The sequence below is a fragment of the Hypomesus nipponensis genome, chromosome 15 (genome assembly GCF_054491055.1).
Source record: "Hypomesus nipponensis isolate SF chromosome 15, ASM5449105v1, whole genome shotgun sequence".
Classification (NCBI taxonomy): Eukaryota; Metazoa; Chordata; class Actinopteri; order Osmeriformes; family Osmeridae; genus Hypomesus; species Hypomesus nipponensis.
Window position 1 is genome coordinate 2,572,304 of NC_140375.1, and position 21,774 is coordinate 2,594,077.

General features: G+C 42.1%; 2 protein-coding genes and 1 long non-coding RNA gene across 8 annotated transcripts; 1 reads left to right on the plus strand and 2 right to left on the minus strand.

The window, feature by feature from the left end:
* Window positions 1-368: 368 nt before the first annotated feature.
* LOC146257016 (uncharacterized) lies at window positions 369-6,737 on the minus strand. Of its 2 annotated transcripts, none has more exons than XR_014729958.1 (3): window positions 6,555-6,737; window positions 2,619-2,748; window positions 369-1,716 (listed from the first exon to the last, which is right to left on the minus strand). It is a non-coding gene; the product is annotated as an uncharacterized LOC146257016 (long non-coding RNA). The 2 variants fall into 2 exon arrangements; XR_014729957.1 differs by having other exon boundaries at window positions 2,635-2,748; window positions 6,555-6,731.
* serpinh1b (serpin peptidase inhibitor, clade H (heat shock protein 47), member 1b) lies at window positions 4,413-9,107 on the plus strand. 5 transcript variants are annotated; one of them, XM_084674540.1, is made up of 6 exons: window positions 4,413-4,734; window positions 5,512-5,549; window positions 6,352-6,965; window positions 7,630-7,728; window positions 7,834-8,066; window positions 8,232-9,107. In XM_084674540.1, the coding sequence occupies exons 3-6, from the start codon at window positions 6,383-6,385 to the stop codon at window positions 8,532-8,534; spliced, it is 1,218 nt and encodes a 405-aa protein (XP_084530666.1). In that variant the 5' UTR covers window positions 4,413-4,734; window positions 5,512-5,549; window positions 6,352-6,382; the 3' UTR covers window positions 8,535-9,107. The 5 variants fall into 5 exon arrangements, with proteins under 5 accessions (XP_084530666.1, XP_084530663.1, XP_084530667.1 ...); XM_084674537.1 differs by having other exon boundaries at window positions 4,415-4,734; window positions 5,996-6,965; XM_084674541.1 differs by lacking the exon at window positions 5,512-5,549 and having other exon boundaries at window positions 4,415-4,734.
* A 1,847-nt stretch (window positions 9,108-10,954) lies between these two features.
* gucy2f (guanylate cyclase 2F, retinal) lies at window positions 10,955-19,158 on the minus strand. Its single transcript, XM_084673860.1, has 18 exons — window positions 18,414-19,158; window positions 17,577-17,878; window positions 16,355-16,709; window positions 16,036-16,120; window positions 15,848-15,944; window positions 15,616-15,750; window positions 15,416-15,496; window positions 15,024-15,200; window positions 14,755-14,911; window positions 14,405-14,554; window positions 13,986-14,134; window positions 13,383-13,546; window positions 12,931-13,123; window positions 12,414-12,588; window positions 12,108-12,206; window positions 11,911-12,005; window positions 11,685-11,770; window positions 10,955-11,075 (listed from the first exon to the last, which is right to left on the minus strand). Exons 1-18 carry the CDS (start codon window positions 19,156-19,158, stop codon window positions 10,991-10,993), a joined length of 3,330 nt encoding a protein of 1,109 aa, XP_084529986.1. The 3' UTR covers window positions 10,955-10,990.
* Between the last annotated feature and the right edge of the window lie 2,616 nt (window positions 19,159-21,774).

Genomic DNA, 21,774 nt, shown 5'->3' on the forward strand with positions numbered 1-21,774 from the left:
AGAGGAGAGCGTGAACCCACGGCCAAAACTTCATCCATGTACCTTAACTATTAATTAATTCGGGTAAAAGTAAGCTTTGGGGCTCAATAGACCTTTTCCAAATTGTCTGTCGAAATATTTTACTGAAATAGACAATGGTAGGCCCTATGCAATTTGAAAATCAATGCACCGTGTAGGCTACCTTCATACACGTGCACACTGAGATTTATTTACACCTTATGGCCTGCAAGACACTCTGCACAAGAAAGCCTGGCTATCGAATTGTTTGTAACCTCAAGTACTTTTTTGGCGTGAACACACTGACCATGATTGATCCAATTGTTTTTGAATGAGTGGGATGGAACCCCTCAACCCCTTTCATCATTAATCCACAATTTGTGTGGCTTAATGTGTCCCACTGTGTTGAGCTCTGGCACTTGTTTGAAAAGCATAATAATCAGAATCCAGTAGCCATGGTTCCCACAGCCATCCTCATATGTCCTGTTCTGACCAGCTGCTGTCAAGCTCCTTTATAAATTATGTAAAATATTTTCATAGTCACTTACTGTATTATGTGAAATATACTGTTGATGATGTTGGACAGTGGTAATCAATAGGCATACAAACAAGTTTTAATTTGTCATTGTGATAGGAATGGAAATGAAAAAGGGATGTTAAAAAGTGACAAACAATCTCATTGGTGCACAGCTGTTTTAAATCAACTGTCTTTCCAGAAATTGTCTCGTGCAATATAGCACACTACAAGTAGTAGCCTAGACCAAGCACCCCAAATGTTCTCAATCAAATACAATATTTTACTTAATAATGCTTGGATAATTTACATTTACAGTTTATTCAATGAAGATTGTTGAATTGTTTTCTGATCTATTGTTGTCATCTGGCTGATAGTGGTTAGGATGACAGGATCTCAGGTGGGAGGAGAGTGGGTGAAAAAAGGAATATCAAGTGACTTTTATCTCTAAGGAAACTGCAGAGATTTCTATTTTAGCCTGTTGGAAATTCAATCTGACGTGGGTCGAATCTTGATTTGTATTTGATTCATTAAATGGATCCACCGTGTACCCTATGCTTTGCACTCAGAATGACTGGATTTGGTGTTCGTAGCACTAAAGGATAGGCCCGTCGATGCATTCATCTGTTCATTTATGTGGTTTACAATTAGGCAGGGAATGAACAACCGGAAGAAGTTATGGAATATGAATAATAGAAATCCAATTAATTCCTCCATGAAATTAAGCATGCCAGCGGAATCTATTTGCATTTCAAACACAGAGACTCGACTCCCGTGCACTCAGCATGGAGGGGAAAGGAACTGTGGAGTCACCATGTTCAAAAGATTGAACTTCCTGTGACATTTCATGTCTGATGGAACTGAAGCAGACCTCCTGCTCCTTCTCTCCTCAGTCAGGCATTAGTCATCCACACCAGCTGGTTTTTCTTCAGTCTGAACCTCCCTCTCAAAAAGGCCAACCAGCAGGGAGGGAGAACGTGGTGCTGGGGAGGTGGCGAACCAGGGGTCTGATACTGGTGGTAGGGGCTTGGGGGTGGGTTGCAAGTGAGCTTGACTCTTATGTCATATAATCACACCCACAAGCTTGCTTGGGCACACATACACACACACAAGCATGCACAGTCACACACACACACACACACATATACGTACACAGGAGGGGGTAATAGTGAGGGCTCCAGGGTCAGGAGGGGGCAGGAGTTGACCTGGGCCAGTGGAAAGAAAAGAGGCAGAGTGGAATGAGGACACAGGTTAAACTGGGTTGTTTAAGTGTCCAGACAACAAACATACACAGTCATATTGTTGTATACAGTATTACGGGGAGTCAGGTGGCTGAGCGGTTAGGGAATCGGGCTGGTAATCAGAAGGTTGCCGGATCGATTCCCGTCCGTGCGAAATTACGTCGCGTCCTTGGGCAAGGCACTTCACCCTACTTGCCTCAGGGGAATGGCCCTGTTCTTACTGTAAGTCGCAAAGAGCGACTTTGCGACTTTGGATAAGAGCGTCTGCTAAATGACTAAATGTAAATGTACTTGGGAAATGTGGGCAACAGTATCCAATAAGTACTCATGTAAGTTTAACGTAAATCTTATATCAAAAGTAATAGCTAAGGAGTCAATATAGCCAACTGTATTTCTGATGATGAATAAGACCCATTAACATGTTAAACCATAGAAACTATGCATCATACAGTATATCCATATATTGATAAATGTTGATTTTCCCCTCTACTCTCAAGAACCTTTCTGTGTCAATTCCCATGTGTTTTTGTAAGATAATCTCGCCATCTAGTGGTTGTAGGCCTACAATGTCATATATAGTTGGAGCAAGGAATCATTCAAAAAGTTTTGTTTTTTTGTTTTCAATTCCTCTATTGAAGATGTGGGCCAGTGGATGAATAGAAAAAGATGAGTCATCTGTTCTACTTTAAGAACTATGCTTAATTATATTATAATTACTGTAAAGATTAGTGCAGCCAAATTAGATCAGTACCAACGATTATATTAATAAAACCAAACCTCATTAAAATGATTTTAATGAGCTACTGTAGCTAGATTCTGACCTCAATTAAAATAGTGCAAATGTTTTCCCACAGTAGAATACGTACAATGTAAGACACTAACTTTGTTGTCCCAGGAGAAGATGACCTGTATAGGACACCAGAGGGCATGTCATTTCAAGCGGGATTCCTCCACTCATCAGTCTTAAAGGAATGTGACTTGCCAGCTCAGCACATCCTGCGGAGCACAAGAGGTGCAAAACTTAATAAAAGTATAAGGAAGTCAAAATAAGTTTGATGTGACAGCTTAAAGCCATCTGAAACTGTAAACCAAATGACTGCTGTTGGCTATATGTTCTGGATTGAGAATGTAACTCTCTACACCCATTAATTTTTGTTGCGTGAGGTTACATCATACATGAGAGTTGAAACCTCACTAAGGTCGTACATCACAGGCTTGGCAACCCAATCCATCTCAATGGATCCCTTATGTTGTTCTTAGTGCAGGCTGAAGCTCTAGCTGAATGAATTAAACATTTGGCAGTATCAAAAGGACTCTTTTCAGTTATTTTCAGTTCAAAAGGACTCTCAGGTTCCAGAGTTTAAAGGCTTTAAAGCACTTGTTAAAAACGGAAATTTAGAACAAACAGACTAATTGGTAAACTATGCTATAACATGCTGCCCCTTAGACCTGTGTGGGCTAATGAAAGAGCTCTAGTACCATCAAAGAACCTTCCAGATGAAAACCAAGACATTCACAGTACATCTTCATCTAGAAGGTTATTCACACTTCACACAAACAACATTTGTTTAGAGAAGACGTAAACCAAACCACCTGTTTGATCATTCTCATTGGAGACAATTTGACCCATGCCGAGCCCATTCTTTACAGATGCTGAGAAATGTCCAGGTTGAGCTCCTGCTGAATGACAAGCAGAGCCTGAGGTGAAGAGGGGTTGAGCAGGACCATTGGGACATGGTTGTGGGATTAGGTGGACAGGGATTGTTGGATCTCTAGGCACTTGGTTTGCTCTCTAGGTTTGTTCAAGCCTCAGGGAAGCTCTTCTGGTAATTGACAAAAGGGCCGTCTCGTCTTGTGAGAGCAGTTTACAACAGGGCGGCAGAAAGGGGGGAGGACAACTGAAAAACGGTGTCCCAGAAGGCTCGTAAATACAGATCCTCTCACAAGCACAGCTCATAGATCAATGTGATACCAGATTCTGATGCTAAATGATCATATATATGAAATAGATTTTGTGTCTCAGTGTTTGTGTCTCAGACTTATGTAATGGACATTTACTTAATTTACTTCAAAGGCTACTGTGAGAGCACAATAAAGAAGGCCATTGCTACCGTAACAAGAGGTTGCATGCGCTTTTCTTTACAGACGGCATTGTGCCAAAAGTAACAAATAAAACATTTGGGTCAATGTATTACGTTTCGACCCCTTCAACAGTGCATCAGATGAAATGATGCAAACCCTGCCACTGTTGCGTTGTGGGTACCTGGGAGGGTCTTTTCACGACAGAGTTGGACTGACAACTAGTCTGAACCACCAGGCTCGGCCCTGTAGCTAACTTCCCCTCCTCCCCCATCCTGATCTACCCTACTACAATCAGCTCCTCCGACAAGAGAGGACGTGGCAGTATGGGTGTGGGGGGGAAGATGTGATGAAGAGGTCTAGCTGCAACATGTCTTCAACTACAGTTCAAAAACTCTATGACCTCCACTTCCCCTTCAAAATATGACGCTAAGGATCTGTCTTTTGTGACTGCCAATAACCTATTATCATTCCTAAATCTAATGTAGCATTTTTCAGACATGTACAGTTAGCAAACATTTAGCTCAAATCAAATATAATAGCTAGCTAGAGTGTTTTTTTCTAAATATATCATAACATTTAAAATATTTAAACTAATAAATATGATACATTGGATACAAATCCTTAAGCATGTGAAATGGGATATGATGAAAGTTTTGAATAAGGTTGAGTCAGCCCGTAGAGGAGCACTAGGACCTAGCAGCAGTGTGCTGTCTGCCCCATTTCTGCCTTTACTGTGAGAGTAGGTCTAACTTCCTGAGAGAAAAACAAGGAACTCATTTAAATAGTCCAGGCCCATATTCCAGAAGTTTCTTTTCCAGGGTATATAGGGGCATTGCAGTCTGCTACACGAGTGTTCAAGACAACAAACGTAAGTGGAGAAATCCAGTTTATCTGTGCAAGGTAAGGATTTAAGCATAATGATTCTTTGTTTTTTAAAGGAATTGAGAGGGAAAAAAGCATGTTTTTTTCACTCAACAAGTAAAGGTATATTTATTAGTGGCATGCTATCTGACAATTTGCAAGACACTATGACTTAAAAAAAGATTCTGCTGTGCTTTTAAGATACATTGTTTATATTGTGCATACCAGTTATTATAAATAAACACCAAAGATTTAAAGTGTACTCTGTTTTCTGAGTTACTTAACTTGTGCAATCACAGCTGTCTTTCATAATAACATTGATGCGTGTTGATGCATGCCACTACGTTATTGTACTGATGGTTACAGTAAATTCGAGAGAGAACAAAAAAGAACATAATGAATTCCGTTGTTTTGAAAAGTATTTGATCAAGGACAAAATTGCTTAGATAGCTGGGCTTAATTCAAACACAATTGACTTTTGACTGAATCACATTCCATTGAAAACTTTGGGAATGGGTGGAGGATCTGAAATTACTTTTATTCTCTGGAAGTTGATTCTGGTCCACTGTGGCAAAGCTGATTGGATAACGTTTTTCCCCCATTGAAGGCTCTAACCAACAGATGCATGATGCTGATGAACTGTGAAACTCCAAAAATGATTTAATGTGAAACTTTTCCAATGGCCCTTGGAGCAAGGGCAGATAAAGCTAATTAAACTTTAAGAACTGAAACCAATGCATAGCTTCTCCATATGAGTGATTTTATGTTTTACTACCTGCTCTATGGAGATTACGTTATGCACCTCTTGTCTTTCAGAATGAAAATCGCAGACATCAGTATGAAAACAATTGAAGGTATACGATGTATATAAAATGATGCAAAGTTATAAAAACCACAAGACTGAGCAGAGCTGCCAGAGTTTATTTTGTGGCTGTTGTGATAGAGAACCAGTCTTACAAACATGTAACAACAAGCTGGGTCCAATTGAACTTCTAGTTGTTAGGCTTATTCTGACGCTATATTTGTATGCCTAGTTTGTCCACGTTGGTAGGATGATGCTCATCCTAAATATCCTTGCTAAATATCCTTCACTAGCCTTAGCTAGCTCCAAGTATGGTTGCCTATGCATGGCATTACATTATAAAAAATACAATAAGGAATACCTCAGTATAGTGCCTCAATTCAGTATAATTATTTATAGCCTACTTATAGTAAATACAGAAGTCTATCTAGCTATCAAAGGCAGGCAGATGGAATTCAAAATCAAAGTTTAGAGAAATACTCAAATACATCGTTCTAGATGTTTCTACTACATGTGGACAGCCATAGAGGGAGGTATCAAATTACTGGCCCCCGTCAGCACAGAGTGGAGAGGCTGTCAGCAGCACAAGAGAACTTCAGCTGCTGTCGACGTGGCAGCAAATATGGCCCTCACAACTCCGCCAACCCTGCCTTACTTTTCTGCAACAGTTCCATCATCAACTGACAGAGCTCACAGTGACAATGTAAATCAAATGCATACCTTTTCAGCAGTTAAAACATCGTTGTGGCTTTCCTGGTTGGTCAACAAACGCATCCAGGTTGTGATACCAATGCATACATAGTACATAGCCACCGTCATTAACATCAAACTCTTATGACCCTTTCTTCTTTCAGGCTTCGATAGCTTCTCTTGGAGACAGAAAGAATGTGGTTAAGGAACCTCATAGCTCTGAGCGTGCTGGCCCTGGCGGCCACTGGCGAAGACAAGAAGCTGAGCAGCCATGCTACCAAGCTGGCTGACAACAGTGCTGATCTGGCCTTCAGCCTTTACCACAACATGGCCAAGGAGAAAGACATGGAGAACATTCTCATCTCACCAGTGGTGGCAGCGTCCTCCTTGGGCATGGTGGCTCTCGGAGGCAAGTCCTCTACCGCATCCCAGGCCAAGACTGTCCTAAGCGCAGACTCCATCAACGATGAGAGTCTTCACTCGGGCCTGTCGGAGCTGCTGACCGAGGTTAGCAACGCCAAGGTGCGCAACATAACCTGGAAGATCAACAACCGACTCTACGGGCCCAGCTCGGTGTCCTTTGCTGACGACTTTGTGAAGAACAGCAAGAAGCACTACAACTATGACCACTCAAAGATCAACCTCCGGGACAAGAGGAGTGCGGTAAACTCCATCAATGAGTGGGCAGCAAAGTCGACGAACGGCAAGCTACCGGAGATCACCAAAGAAGTGGAGAACGCAGATGGAGCCACGATCGTCAATGCTATGTTCTTTAAGCGTATGTAGAGTTCAGTACTCGCAAGACATTATCAACAGCTTGTCATGTTTTGTGTTGAGAGTAGAGGTGATTTGTTACCAGTCTTGTCTGAACGCGTTTATTGAACGAAAGTTCATGAACTCGTTCATAATTTTGGTGAACGCGAACTGAACCTACTGCCCGATGGACGATCCTGTGAACGTGTTCATTCTGGTGTCTGTGAACGGCAAGTTCACTCTTTTTAATTTCGTTCAGTAAGGTGCCAGATTTCTAGATACTTCCAGGCGAAAACACACACCGTTAACATTCCTGTATTCAGGGTTGCTGTATCTCAAGTGTGAAAGCGCCGAAGTTGCGTAGAGGCTGAGAGCAGTATTGCAGACAGATTGAAATCTGGCAACGACAGCCACCAGTGTCGCACCGCCGCATCGTCTGACTCTGGTTCTATATGGGCTGTGGAAATAATTTAAAAAAATTATAGCTCGCAACATATTGGAAAAAAATAACTGAACGAGTCCTTTTTTTGGAGCTTTGAACTTAGTTCAACATTTTTAATTTATTTTCATTTTCAAATTTGTGAATTATGAACTGAACTAGTTCATGCACTGTTAGTTACTAGGTGGTAAATGGTATGGAAGGTCTGGTATGTTCAGGAAGTTAACACATTACTGTTCTGTTTCTACAGCTCACTGGGAGGAGATGTTCCATCACAAGATGGTGGACAACCGTGGCTTCCTAGTGACTCGCTCCTTCACCGTCTCCATTCCCATGATGCACCGTACCGGTAGGTTTTGCCCAGCCTTTCAGAAAAGCTATTTTTACGAATTCATCAAACCAAGCCAAATGCAAGCTTATCTAATCGTCGGGTGATCATTTTTGCTCTTGACAGGTTTGTATAAATTCTATGACGACACTGTGAATAAGCTGTATATACTGAACATGCCCCTGGGCCAGAAGCAGTCTAGCATGGTGCTCATCATGCCCTACCACCTGGAGCCCCTGGAGAGACTGGAGAAGCTACTGAGCAAGCAGCAGGTGGAGACCTGGATGAGCAAGATGGAGGAGAGGGCTGTGGCCGTCTCCTTGCCCAAAGTCAGTGTGGACGTTAGCCATAACCTTCAGGTAAGACACCAGTCAGATCAAAGCTGTAGGTTTTTATACTGAACACTGTCACTGATAGATTGAATGGAACTAAGACTTCCAGTAGTGCCGCGCTAATAGCCTTTCTCTAAGCCCGGTCACGAGTCGGCAATACGATGCATTTGAAGAGATTCTTCTACTTTCTAGAAACACCTTGGTGCGCTTGGTCTGACGGAAGCTGTGGACAAGGCCAAAGCCGATTTGTCCAACATTTCTGGAAAGAAAGACCTCTATCTCTCCAATGTGTTCCATGCCTCTGCCCTGGAGCTGGACACGGAGGGAAACCCCTTTGACACCTCCATCTTTGGCTCTGAAAAGCTGAGGAACCCTAAGCTGTTTTATGCCGACCACCCATTCATCTTCCTGGTGAAGGACAACAAGACTAACTCCATCCTCTACATTGGCAGACTGGTGCGGCCCAAAGGCGACAAGATGCGCGACGAGCTTTAAGTAATGTAATTATTTGCAGTGGTTATTTCTTATGTTACAGTTTTCAAACGTGTCAGAAAAGAGTGTATGTGTATTATGGTGTGACAATGACTATTACCTCAGTAGCACAGTAACATTCCAATAGGTAATTTTGGAATTGAATATCATTGTCTACTGTTAGGGAACAGGTGTATTTAAGTTTGAATGAAATGCTTTTTTGATCTAACAAATTCCCCATTATCAAGAAAATTGCCACTGAATCTGCAGTATGTATGGCAAAACAAACAACTAAGAAAGGTCTCAAGAGTTATACATTTCAGTGCATAGATAATATTTAAATGTTTGAAGAAAATAACATTTCTGCACAAAATGGTGTTCTTTGTCAGGCTTCCACTGTTTTTGCATCTCACATGCACTGAAATATTTCTCTGGTTCAGTGAAGCATGTTAAAGAAAGTTTGACAAAGGTATGTTGCTCTATTTGCCAACAATTCTGTGAAACCTTTTTACCTATTTTTGTACCTGTATTTGTCACAAATCTGTTAAGCAAAATTATATGTTTCACTTTTTTCAATAAAAAGAAACAACTTTGTAATTTGTCTGTTAGATGTATTGTAGTTTACCAAAGATATCATTCATTGTACAGACATAGATGACCAGGGTTAAAACCATGTCCTAGATGTACAAGGATTACTTTTTTCTCAGTCTTATTCTATACCATGTGGAGCTCAATGAGCCCCATGACAACAATCTTTCCATTCGACTTGAGGGGAAGTATTTCACGTCTGGACTGGAATGTGACGATTTGACCGAGGGCTTTTGTCTCACTCCGATCATGTCACATCCCCTAACTGTAACTTTGCAGTTGGTTCAACCCAGTGCTTGGATGCCTAAGAAACTTTCCCTTGTGCTTGGATATCCTACTTAAATAGTGTACTAACTGTGATGTTGGAATCTGGAGCACAAGTTTCACATGGTGAGGCAGGGCTGAGGGATTATTCTTAACTGACTCCAAAAGACACGTTGAAGCACAACACCTTTTGACACAAAATAAAGGACGGAAGGGGATCGTTGGCGCCTTCCACTGGCAGAGTAGGATAATCAAATGGGATTGTATTTTGTATTCCAGGTATTCAATCAAAACAATTACTTCTCTTTAGTTGCAGTAATTTGTGCTCCACAAAAAGGACAAGGACAGTATTACAAATCCATCATTTATTTAATTAAATATGCCATATTTACATTGTCTTTTATAAACATCCAAGACAAATAACAACATATAATGAATCTGGACAATGTTTTACAGTATGTACAGTAAAGTCCTTACAGTCTATCTAGATCTGTATGAAATATATACAAACATCAAATAATGTGCTTGAATTTACATGAGAGAGTTACTTCTCCAATTATCCACAAATATGTACTGAGCAGTATTATTGCTTGAATTGTTTTGTTCTTAAATCTATTTCTTGCTCTGATAATATTCTCTATGGTAGCATTTTATTAGGTAGGCCTAGTCTTTCAAAGACAGTTGAAGTACATTCAGTTGTCTTGCACAAGCAATGTCTCAAATCTGACAAGAGGTGGAGCTCTTGTCAATGAAGGCAGCAACAAGGAGGGGCGACAATGCTGGGTCACACGCTGCCCTTCCTGTGTACCTGCCATTGCCATTAGTCAAAGTAGGCATTGACAGGTCCTTCACTATATCCGCAATATTTACAGTAACATGATCCTGGCGTCAATGAATGATGTGTCATACTTTTTTTTTTTTAAATGAAGGTTTAGAATGCATTCACACAGCTTACAGTAACATTTAAACAAACTATCATGATACATGCCATTTTAACACAACATTACCTGTAGGAACGCACCGTTCAGAGGAAACAAACTGCTTCTTTACCCTTGTGTTTTCAGGAATATTGTTAAGCAATTGTGTTATTCTGACAAGGTCATACTCAATTTTGAAGTGCTACCCTTAAATAAATCTATGTACCCTTATATATTTTAACCACATCTAGCAGGGAACCAAACAGGGACTGTTTGGAACAATTCTATTGTAAAAATAAAGCTATGGTACAGGAGGTGAATGGTCGATCGTCGGGAGGGGGGGGGGGGGGGGGGGCTCCCATTGCGAGGCCACTTAGTGGCCAATGATGGCAGAGAGGAGTAAGAGCATTCACTGTTAAGGAGATATACACGTTCCCCTGTTGTGCACCAGTAATACAGCAACTTTCATTTCATTAGTACTCTCCCTTTCTGCTACGCTGGACACAAGCAGATTAGCCAGAGAACAGGCAATCCTATTAAAGGAGTCCCATGTAAGCTGAGGTGAGCAGACTGGCCCATGCCCTCTGTTCTTCCTTCCTGTCAGTCGGCCCTCATCCCTCCTTCTGCCTAAGAAGGTGTCCTCTTCTTTTTTAATTTGACTCCCTCTCTTCTCTATCTATCTTTCACTCTCAGACTCTGTTGTTAGTCCACTCAGATTTTAGGCTTGTCCACTTCCCTGTTGGCCTTTCGAAATATGGACTTGATCTCTTCTGTCACCATCGCTTGCCAGTTGTCCCTTAAAAAAAGACAAGTATCAATATTAAACACCACGTTACAGTGAGAAGAAGACAGCAGCAAACTCTAAGAAAACAAAGTATATGTCAAACAAGAATGCCAAAGAGTGTTGAGAAGACAAAGCAAAACTAAGCGCCACCCAAGAAAGGAAATCTACATATTTTTTCAAACGTTTATAGAAGACAAGGATAGAGAAGACTCCCAAGTTCCCTCAGATTCACGTACACAAAGCCACAAAACAACATCAAGCCAAAGTCGCAACCACATGGTGACAAGCTTTCCATCACAACACCACATCCACCACACCTCCTCAATCATGAGAGCGCCATGCTTTTTTTCTCTGCTTTCTTTCTCTTGTACTCTGCTATGTCGTCTGGGTTCAGTCCATGATTGTCTTCCCTATAGCAGACATACACAGGACACTACTGTCAAGCAGCATCGCTCACTGGATTCTGATTCTCCCACGCTTTCGTTTCAACACAGTTTTTTCTCCAGCAGGAAAGAAATTGTCAGAAACACTTTGCCAGTTCACAAAAATTAACAAATATTCCGAAAGGGAACGAAGGTAACTCACGTTAGACCCTAAAAATCTTGCGAATAAGTCACATACCCTGGTTTGATTTCTGGAGGCTTTGGCAAAGGCTTCGTGAAGTTTGATTTCCCAACTAGCCAGTATGTCTCCTCAATGCCTTTACCCTGAAAAAAAAGTTCATATATCCGGTTGTCAATTTCATGTGAATTATTCTTTTACAATTTCCATCTTCCATCATCTCAAATGACTAAAGTAAATAAATCTATGAAGTATCATAAACAAGAGGAAAATCTGAGGTCCTTACCTTCAGTTCTGTCTTGCCCCTGACATCTATCTTGTATCCGTCATTCAGGGAGTGAAGGATCTTCACAGTGGTCATGTTTACATGGATTCTATAAGCTGAGGGGGAGGAAAATAGCTCTCACAGCTACAGCATAGTGCAGTAGAGTACAGAATAATACAGCATGGTGCCGCACAGAACAGCAGAAATTGTAGACTTACGCAGCCCAGTGGATTCCATTCGAGAGGCGGTGTTGACTGTGTCTCCAAAAAGGCAATAGCGAGGCATGGTGAGACCAACCACCCCGGCAACGCACGACCCTGCACACACACACACACACACACACACACAAATGAATGCATGCATGGACACACACACACACATAGGGGGACACAGTATACACACACACAAGCCACAACAACACTGTAGCCATCCAACTTACTGTAACTTTCAACACTGTCCAACAACTTCCAGGCCTTTCAGAAGTTATCGACATGACTCTCATGCCAACACGATGCCAACCTCACCTGAGTGTATCCCTATGCGTATCCTGACGGGTACATTGGGCATGTGTCGCATCTGAAAGGTGCCCACAGAGCTGAGGATATTCAGGGACATGTTGGCTATCTCCGCTGCGTGCTTGTTGCCATTCCTCTTTGGCAGACCTGATGCCACCATGTAGGCATCTCCAATGGTCTCCACCTGTCAGACGACAACATCAGACCCCTCTGCAGTACACCTGCTCCTGCTGTGTTCAACTAGTTACATTCAGTTGTGCACAACAAGATGTAACAATACACTTGATCGACTGACTGCAGCACTATAGGTGCCATTCTGACATCTACACTAGTCTGTGAAGACTGATTGCCCGGAGAATATTGATCAGTAACTGATCAAATTATCTCTCATGTCGTCTCGATGGCCAGTATCTTGTTTCAAGCTAACATTCAACGGGTCACTTTCAAACTGTGGAAAAAAGTACCACTGACTGGCGCATTGCGTTGTAGCCACCCCCTTCAGCTAGCTGACCAGTCATTAACTGACCTTGTAGACATCATGGTTGCTAAGCACAGCGTCGAACAGCGTGTAGAGGTCATTGAGCAGGTCCACCACCTCGATGGGGTCGCTGAGGGATGAGATGGTGGTGAAGCCCACGATGTCGCTGAAGTAGATGGTGACCTGGTCGAAGTACTCGGGCTCCACCGTGGCTCCTGTCTTCAACGCCTCTGCCACAGAACTGCCACACAGACGTCACATTGTGGACCGTGATATCACACACAGTGTATGTGTGTGTGTGCATGTGTTTGAGAGTGAGCGCTTGTGTGTGTGTAGGTTCAGGTGTGTGTGAGCGTGCATGTGTGTAGGTGTGTGTAGGTGTGTGTGTGTTGGTGTGTGTGTGCGTGTATGTGTGTGTGTGTGTATGTGTGTGTATGTGTGTGTGTGTGTGTTGGTGTGTGTGTGTGTGTGTGTGTGCGTGCGTGTGAGGCCTGACTCACGGAGGGAGCATCTCAGACAGCAGCTTCTCCGTCCTCTGCTTCTCCACCTCCAGCTCCTCGGTCCTCTCCCTGATGAGATCCTCTAGGTTAGAGGAGTACTGCTCCAGCATGCGCAGCATCGAGTCAATGATGTTGGTCTTCTTCCCCTTGTTGATCAGTTTGAACTGTGGAACCATAACAAACACAATGCTAGAGCACAGCTCTCATACTGAACACGTCAGTCAGTGGTTGGGTCAAGACAGAACTTGAATTCCTATGTGTTTCCAACAAGATGGAAAGAGTTCTGAGAAAGAAGAATTTCCATTGTTTTCACTGACTACAGCCCATGGCAAAAAAATTATCTTTCCTCACAGATAATTTGAGCATCAAGGAGGCTGGGCATAGCCTATACATTTAGTCATTAGTCTATTACATTAGTATTAGTCTATACATTTACTGAGCACGTTTTTCATTCAGTCAGATGATTCCAAATACACAAAATAGCACTGGAACATTTTGGTTTCAATTGGAATTGCTTACGACATATTTAAAATAGGATAATTCCATGTACAGTATACAATATATAGCCAATATATTTTCTTGTACGCAGATGCAGTGGCTGACCTGGTCAAAGATCTCGTCGAAGGCTGGTCTGCGGTCAGGCTGCTCCCCCCAGCACTGCTTCATCAGCTGGATGCACTCCAGCGGGGCCTGGTCTGGGGCCACCGTGGGCCTGCACATTGGAGGGGGCTTTTTCACCTTCCTAATGATCTCTGATGGACGGAGGCGACAACAAAGAAGGAGAAACTCTGAAGGCGCTTCAAAAGCATGGCCGTATTTTTCAGCAAGTTGTGTTTTGAGGAATGGCATTCATGCGTTTTCCCCTATTCCACCCCCCAAAATTACATTATCCCCATGGAAACAAATGTAGTAGTTGCATTCTTTTGATCGAATGGAGGTAAAGCATTTTAAGAAACGTTTTTTTTCTTTTTATCTAAAAGCGATTGGTTTGGTTTGACTCATACACAGTTGTCAATACATACCCTCAGGAGTCAATCCCAGCATGCAGTATGGGGATCCTCTCACCACCACCTCCTGGAGAATGATGGCGAAGCTGTACACGTCTCCTTTATAAGTCCCCTTTCTAGCGTTTTCTGGGTCCCGGAGGAACTCTGGAGCTGTCCAAAACATCTCTTGGAGAAAAATAACAGTATTATTATTATTAAAGGATCACATTATAAGTCAGGATCCAACACATTGAACTAGAATACCTTTGACACATTCTTAACATTGAAAGGGTGTATATTTGTTTTGGCACGCATTCTGAAATCACTGAGCATAGGTTAAAGCTCAATAAATGTGACATGATAGTATGCTTTGTCAAAGACATTACCTTCAGGTGGGGATACAGTTTTGGGGGCTTTCTGGGATTCTAGCAGCTCGTTGAAGCCATAGTCCGTGATCTTCAGGACAAAGCGCCCATCTACTACACAGTTACGAGACTTCAGTCGACCATGAGGGAATTCTCTGTGATGCAGGTACTTCATACCCTGAGAGATCAACCAAATCAAACAAATGATTTATTGAGTAAAGCGTGTAAAACATGACACGCACCAAAACTGATTTCTTTTGGCCTGATCCTGACCTGACCCCCCAGCCTACCTTGATCAGGTCCAGCAACAGCGAGGACTTGAACATCCAGTCGAGCTTGACATCATCGTTCTTCAGCAGGTCCTGCAGACTGCCCCGGGAACAGTGCTCCGTCACCACGGCAAAAATATCACCATCGGAGAAGAAGCCCAGGAAAAGGTTTACGTTTTCATTCCGCAGGTCCTTCATCTGTGCAAATCAAACAAACAAAAAAAGAACCGGCTTTAAGAAATCTCCCTGGTACAGTATGTGTATATTCTTGGTATGTGTGTGTTTTAATTATTGAAGAAAATCCAGCTGAACCCCACTATAGTTGGACCAGATCCTAAAATATGACATGGTAAAACACAAACTAGCAAACCTTTAGTAGCTAGTCCTAGAATGATAATGGCTATTCTCTGTACCTTTGTGAAGATCTTTGTGGTGCTTTGCTTGACCTCTTTGAAATGCCCCTGTTCAAACTTCTTCAGCCACACCCAATCTCCCTATGTGAAGTGAAAATATTTTATTTATACAATTCAACACTGAATCTTATTTAATAATTGCATAAAGATATTTATTGGATAAGAACGTATTTTATGTTCCTCTGCAGTGTTTTGCCTACTTCGTAAATGGCCACATTGGTGGACTCGTGAGTTTCTGTTTGCAAGCTGTTAACGGAGTGGGAGGGGTCTATAGACCTTGTGCTCTTTTCGTCCATAGCACTCTTCGATTCACTAAGATCTTCCAAGGTTATTTTCTGAGAGGCATCACAGGAATGATTTAGTAATGCAATCATAAACATTTAATGGAAATCTAATTTTTTGTGGGTAAGGTAATACATTTAGGACACCTACCCTCTTGCTAAGTTGGGGATTTATGAATGTGAGATCTTCCAATGTCAGAAGGATCCTATTGGGTCCTTTGACCAACTGGATCTGCTCAATCCTCCTCCTGCCAGTTGAAATGCATGTCAGATCACAAAGACACCAACCAACCAGATCTCTTAGACCACAACATAGACATGTATCTGTAAAGTATTTACCTTACAATCAGACTCACTCCAAGTGCACCAACAGCCAGAAAAGCTATGACTGCAAACACCACTATGACGTAGGTGACATCCACTCCTGTGAGTTGGGAAAAACATTTACCAAATATGGTTTGGGTCAATGAAAGTAGAGGCAACAGAAAACTGGATAGAGTATACTATATCAAAGTGGATTTTGACAACCATATCACTGAGCTTTAAAATTGAGCTGATAAAATGAGCTGATAGATACCCATTAATAATAACACAACCCGAATAGTTACAATTGACATATTTAAGGAAGTCTGAACTGAAAACCCCTAAAGTCTTCTACCTCCACTGCAGATGGCATCTGGGGTGAACCAACAGCTGGAGTCGGAGGCAGGAGGGGAACCCCCTGGGAAGTGAATGGACTTGCCCGCAAAGCGGACCATATCTGTGCTCAGGTCGACCAGGTAGGTGCGAAACAGCCTACCGCCCCACCCATTTGAGTCCAGGATGACGTAGTTGGTCTGGCCTTCACCCTCAGTATCTATGATGATCTTCTGGTTGAAGCCGTTGTAGGTCATGTTTCGGGTGAAGTAGGCTAGGTTGGTTCCTGAGAGCCACTGGCCAGCTCTCCTGGCATTGTGGATGGCTTTGGCCAGCAGGTAAATACCATTGTATATGGTCCCAAACAGGGGGTTGACCTGTGTTAGAGAGAAAGGCCAATCTAAATATGTTGAGAGACATACATTTTACTGTATGGGAGAAGTCAAAACAAGACATTTCTTTATTTTGTACTATTTTTTTAAGCACTTTTTGCTGGTCTTCCCAAGAAAACCACTGAAAGACTACAGCTCATTCATTATTAACCAAAACTAAAAGCAGAGAACACATTAGTCCTGTCCTAGCTACACGGTTCCTGTTACCTTAAGAATTGACTTTAAGGTCCTTCTCCTCACATACAAAGCTCTAAATGGACAAGGACCGAGCTACATTGCTAACTCCCTTATAAACTACACACCAGCTAGAACAATGCGATCATCACATGCAGGCCTATTAGAGGTCACCAGAGTCATAAGAAGATTGATGATGTGGCCTGATCTGTCAACTGGCCCCAAAACTATGGAATACATTACCCATCAATATTAGGGAAGCAAACCTGCTAGACATTTTCAAAAGACAGCTTGAATCTTTTTACCAAAGCATTTTACTAATTTGATCTCAGAAGGATTTTATACTTTTATTACTTGTATTATTCTTTTTATAGATTTTATGTAAAGCACCTTGAACTGCAATTCTTGTATGGAATGTGCTATACAAATAAAGTCTTATTTTTGTTATTATTGTTACTACTTTAACAGAAAAAAAATGGCTCATGTCTTCCCAAATCTCATGGTGACCCTACAGTACAATATTTACAGTATCACACTACACAACCTAGTGTATACCAATTACAATTAAACAGGTATGTACCATCAGGTTGGGCAGTCCCACAGTAATGCCGTGACATCTAATACAACTGGACATAACAGTCATGTACAGCACCAACAACACAACGTGGACGCCCTCACCTGCTCAGGTTCAACATCAATTGTGAGTTCCTCAGTCCTCTTGGCCATGTTGAACGCCTCGTTGAAGGACATAGTGTCCGACGCCACGGTGATGGTAAGGACAGCATCGTAGGCCTCCTGCAGTTTGCTGCTGTTTATGAGTGGAAAGTAGGAGATGTTGTTGTAGGGGAGGCTGTAGAGAAGAGTATCGTAGGGCACAAATACGTAGCGACCCCTGGTCAGTCCCATTTCGTTGGCCTTCAACAAGAAGTTAACCTGCTGTTCGCCACCATTCAGAGCGGAGTGCATGCACATGATGATGACTGGAAGAAAAGGAGGGAGACATTGAACACCTGGAAGACCAGTTCAGTCCAGTAAGTAGCTTTTGAAGTAGTATTGATTTTAGGTGTACATGGGGGAGGGTTCCCTAATTCCAAAGTAAATCTAACTTCGGGTTCCCATGCTCTTTGAGTTACCAAGCTTCTACTTCTAATCCACCTTTAGGACCCCTTAAGACCTCTGACACAATTTGTGGACTGATTAGCAGTACCTATACAGAACACATAAACAAGCTCTTTAATTCACTTCAGCCATGTGGCAGAGAGTGTTCTGGAACAAATTGGCTTCTGTGGACATAATCAGGTAGCAGGGTATTACCTGATGTGCGTAATTGGGATGAGAGCTGCGCAGCTAGTGTCTGAAGGTTTGAATACAAGCCTACTTTGTTACATGGTTATTGTGTCTAAAAACCTATCCTTTCTAGAATTGGTAAATCTGTATTATGGTAGTTTTGACTAAACAATGCAGTCTATATTGTTATCAAACTGCAAATTCCTGAGTTGATGTCATCTGTCTTACCTTTGATGTCCCCTGCCGCCTGAATACTCCCCAGTGTGTTCTCAATTTCCGTTTCATTTATTCCCATTGAAGTCACTATGCCAACAGGTAGTCCCTGATTCCTAAGAGCGTTGGCAACTTTACTAGCTGTGTCCATCCATATATCCTCATTGGACGAGACAATGCCAATGTTAGCCCAGCTGAAATACTTTAACACGGTGAACAGCACACGGGTGGGGGAAGGTAAAGTCCTTGTGAATGTAGGGTAGCCCTTCATCCGGTCCAACTCATAGTTAATACAAGCCCAAGAAAATAATCCTTTATCCCAGTTTTTGCACAAAAGCGATGCTGCGTCACAGTAGCCGGGGTTTGTGGGTCCCACGAACGCATCGACCGTTTTCTCGTAGTAAACAAATGTTGTCAACGCTTTTGAAGTTTCGCACGGCTCTTGCAGGATCACAAAGTCCAATTTGCAACCCAAATCTAAGCTGAAGTCCTCGTTTATCCTGCCCACTGCAAGTTTGGCAGCAACAGCAGGCAAGGCCTTGGAAAAGACGGGGTCGCAGTTCCAAGGCCCGAGGACTCCTACTTTGAATATCAAGCACTGGACACAGCATGGGAATGTCAAAACCCCGAGTAGGACCCATAGCAGGAAATTATAAAACGGCAGAGTCGCTAGGCTGTGTCTGCTTTTGTATATGGGACCACAGGGATAGCTGGATAACTCCCACAGCGCACCTCCAAAATGTAGAGGAATATGTTGCATTGTTTTTCAAAAATATCCTTATTGGGGAATTTGGAGGTTACATCAAAGCATCATCAAACAATCTGAAGACGCCTGCAAAGTAAGCCTGCAAAAAAGTGAAATGTAATGGTTTGAGATAGTTTGATAACAAACTTTTTGCAATCAAAGAAGTAGGCTACTCATCAATGGGTGAATAAGAACCAATTGTAACTTACCATAGCGTTTCAGGGCCTGCCGGACATGTTAGTGGTCCAATAAGGCAAAACCTCATGTATTTCCAGTAGTTCTTGATCACCTAATCCTTCCTGTCATCTTTATAGTCTCACTGTGAATTCTTGTGAAATTTCACAGCCGATGAAAAGACACAACATATTCCTGTTGCGTAAAGGGCGAGGCTGGATCTCCGATCTGTCTGTCTCGAAGGGAAACCGTTTCAGCACCCTGGAGAGCTACTTAGACCCTGCTGTTCGCACCTCTTGAGGGGTTTACAAACTCACATCACGTACGTACATTACAAATGCAGGTAACATGTCTAAAATGTCTAAAATTTTCAAAGTTGCCTTAATTTTATCAAAGCAGTCTAGCGTTACTAAAACAGTTTAGCATTATGTACCATCGTCTTCTCATTATCTTGGAGCAAATATTTCCCTGAGCCTCAACGGATCAAAAAAAGAGTTTCACTAATTAAAAAAGGCAGCAACATTTCCCATAAAGCTGTTGGACTTGGATCTGAATTAATAAATAATTCTACAAAATACAAAGACAATATCTATTATGCCAGGTCAGGATCACCTACGCCCATTCAATCAAAGTCCCTTCAAAGTGACCCGTGGGTAAAACGTAGGCGTTACACCCGGCCCTAATCCATATTCAGTAAGGCATGATATAAGAGGATTGTAAACGTGGGTTGGAGGGACTCATAAAGCCTTGTCAAGCAAGATATCTGTATGACTTTGTCTCCATATTTTGGTAAAACACTCGTCACACATACATGATATTTCAACGAGTATACAATGCATTCTATACCACCTTAAAAGCTGCCATTAATCTTCTATTGTGGCCTCAACACATTTCAGGCAACACAAAGTTGAAAGTTGACTAAAGTCAGATTAGGCTTTTTGTTATGGAGACAACTTGTTGCGTGGACACAACTTAAGCGTAATTGGCCTAATGTGTTGGTGAGACAACATAGGCCCAGTTCAATTGAATTTGCACCGAAGTGGAGAGGGAGTAATTAGAGATAACGAAGAGTTCTCCCCCGCAGGCGTCCCCAGAGCTATTTAGCATTGTGCCTGCGTCAGTCCTTACATCTCTACTGAGACTCCCTCTGTTAGGGATTCAAAGTCACAGAAAGACAAACAGCTGGTTTGTACAGAACACTTTGTGACCTAATAATTTGGGCTGAACCACGGTTGGCAAATAAGGCAATGAGATAAATATTATATTAGATTGCTGAACCTGTGACTGTTCAGTATAACAGTAAGCCTATACTTAGGGTTAATGACCATAAACTATAAATGCACAGAATGAATAACAGGTGCTAGCCATGTGGAAAGCCAGATACCTTATTTCAGGTACCAAATACCATATTACTACAGCTGTGAATGTATATATCACATATTGTACAAAGCAATTACAATGATTTCTCTTTTCCCCAGATCATCAGAAGTTAATTTAGGCCATGTGCACCATAGAGAGAAAGAAACAGAGAGAGAAGCAGGGAGAGGTTCTGACAGACAGAGATGAAGAGAGAGAGAATGAGAAAGGCTTGAGAGACAGAGAGAGAGAGAGAGAGAGAGAGAGAGAGAGAGAGAGAGAGAGAGAGAGAGAGAGAGAGAGAGAGAGAGAGAGAGAGAGAGAGAGAGAGAGAGAGAGAGAGAGAGAGAGAGAGAGAGAGAGAGAGAGAGAGAGAGAAGTATGCTCCAGGTGAGTGTGGTGTGTGGTTCAAGTGGTACAGGAGGACGAGGTAAGTGATTCCACCTTTGCTGACCCATATCCATATAAGCTGATGAGCCTCTTAAATGTAACACCTCTGTCCTGCAGCCTGGTATAGGGGAGAAAATTGCCTGCTCAGCAGAAATGGACACTGTGATGCAGCTGAACACACTAGCACTCTGGAAACACTCAAGAGGAACACAATATTACACTGAAGAAAACCTGTCAATGTGCAAGCAGGTCATTTTCTATCTTGTATCTGCATCTGAGAAAATGCTATTACTATTATAAATGCTATTATATGCGCATGAAAATCCAACTGAAATAAATGTGTGGAACAACCTATAGCAGTATTGTAATAATATATTTTTCTAATTTTCTTTTCTTCCTTTAAGGGAGACACGTGAATTGCCTTTTCTATTTTGATGTGCTTAGTTCTGGCGCCACCTTGTGGAGAAGACATAGAACATTTTAACAGAACATTGACTCGTTCTGAAGTTCTAGTTCCCCATTGTATCTGATGGATTATTCTTAGTCAGCTTTCTTCCTTGCTTCTTTTTCACAATAAAACAGAGTGAGCTTCAACCAATGTTTATTACAGTGTACATAAATCACATGGCATATCGTGAAATTGATCAATACTTTGCAGCTTGGCACTTGAAAGGCAAATAGGAATTAACTCAAAATAACAATCCTAAACAA

What these genes read in the sequence shown, in the direction of transcription:
- serpinh1b (XM_084674540.1), top strand. Translation starts at nt 6,383, where the DNA reads ATGTGGTTAAGGAACCTCATAGCTCTGAGCGTGCTGGCCCTGGCGGCC. An exon ending in CAATGCTATGTTCTTTAAGC is followed by an intron (nt 6,966 to 7,629) that starts GTATGTAGAGTT and finishes CTGTTTCTACAG; the next exon opens with CTCACTGGGAGGAGATGTTC. An exon ending in ACGTTAGCCATAACCTTCAG is followed by an intron (nt 8,067 to 8,231) that starts GTAAGACACCAG and finishes TCTACTTTCTAG; the next exon opens with AAACACCTTGGTGCGCTTGG.
- gucy2f (XM_084673860.1), bottom strand. Translation starts at nt 19,158, where the DNA reads ATGCAACATATTCCTCTACATTTTGGAGGTGCGCTGTGGGAGTTATCC. An exon ending in TGTTGCTGGACCTGATCAAG is followed by an intron (nt 14,912 to 15,023) that starts GTAGGCTGGGGG and finishes TTGATCTCTCAG; the next exon opens with GGTATGAAGTACCTGCATCA. An exon ending in ACGCATAGGGATACACTCAG is followed by an intron (nt 12,207 to 12,413) that starts GTGAGGTTGGCA and finishes GTGTGTGTGCAG; the next exon opens with GGTCGTGCGTTGCCGGGGTG.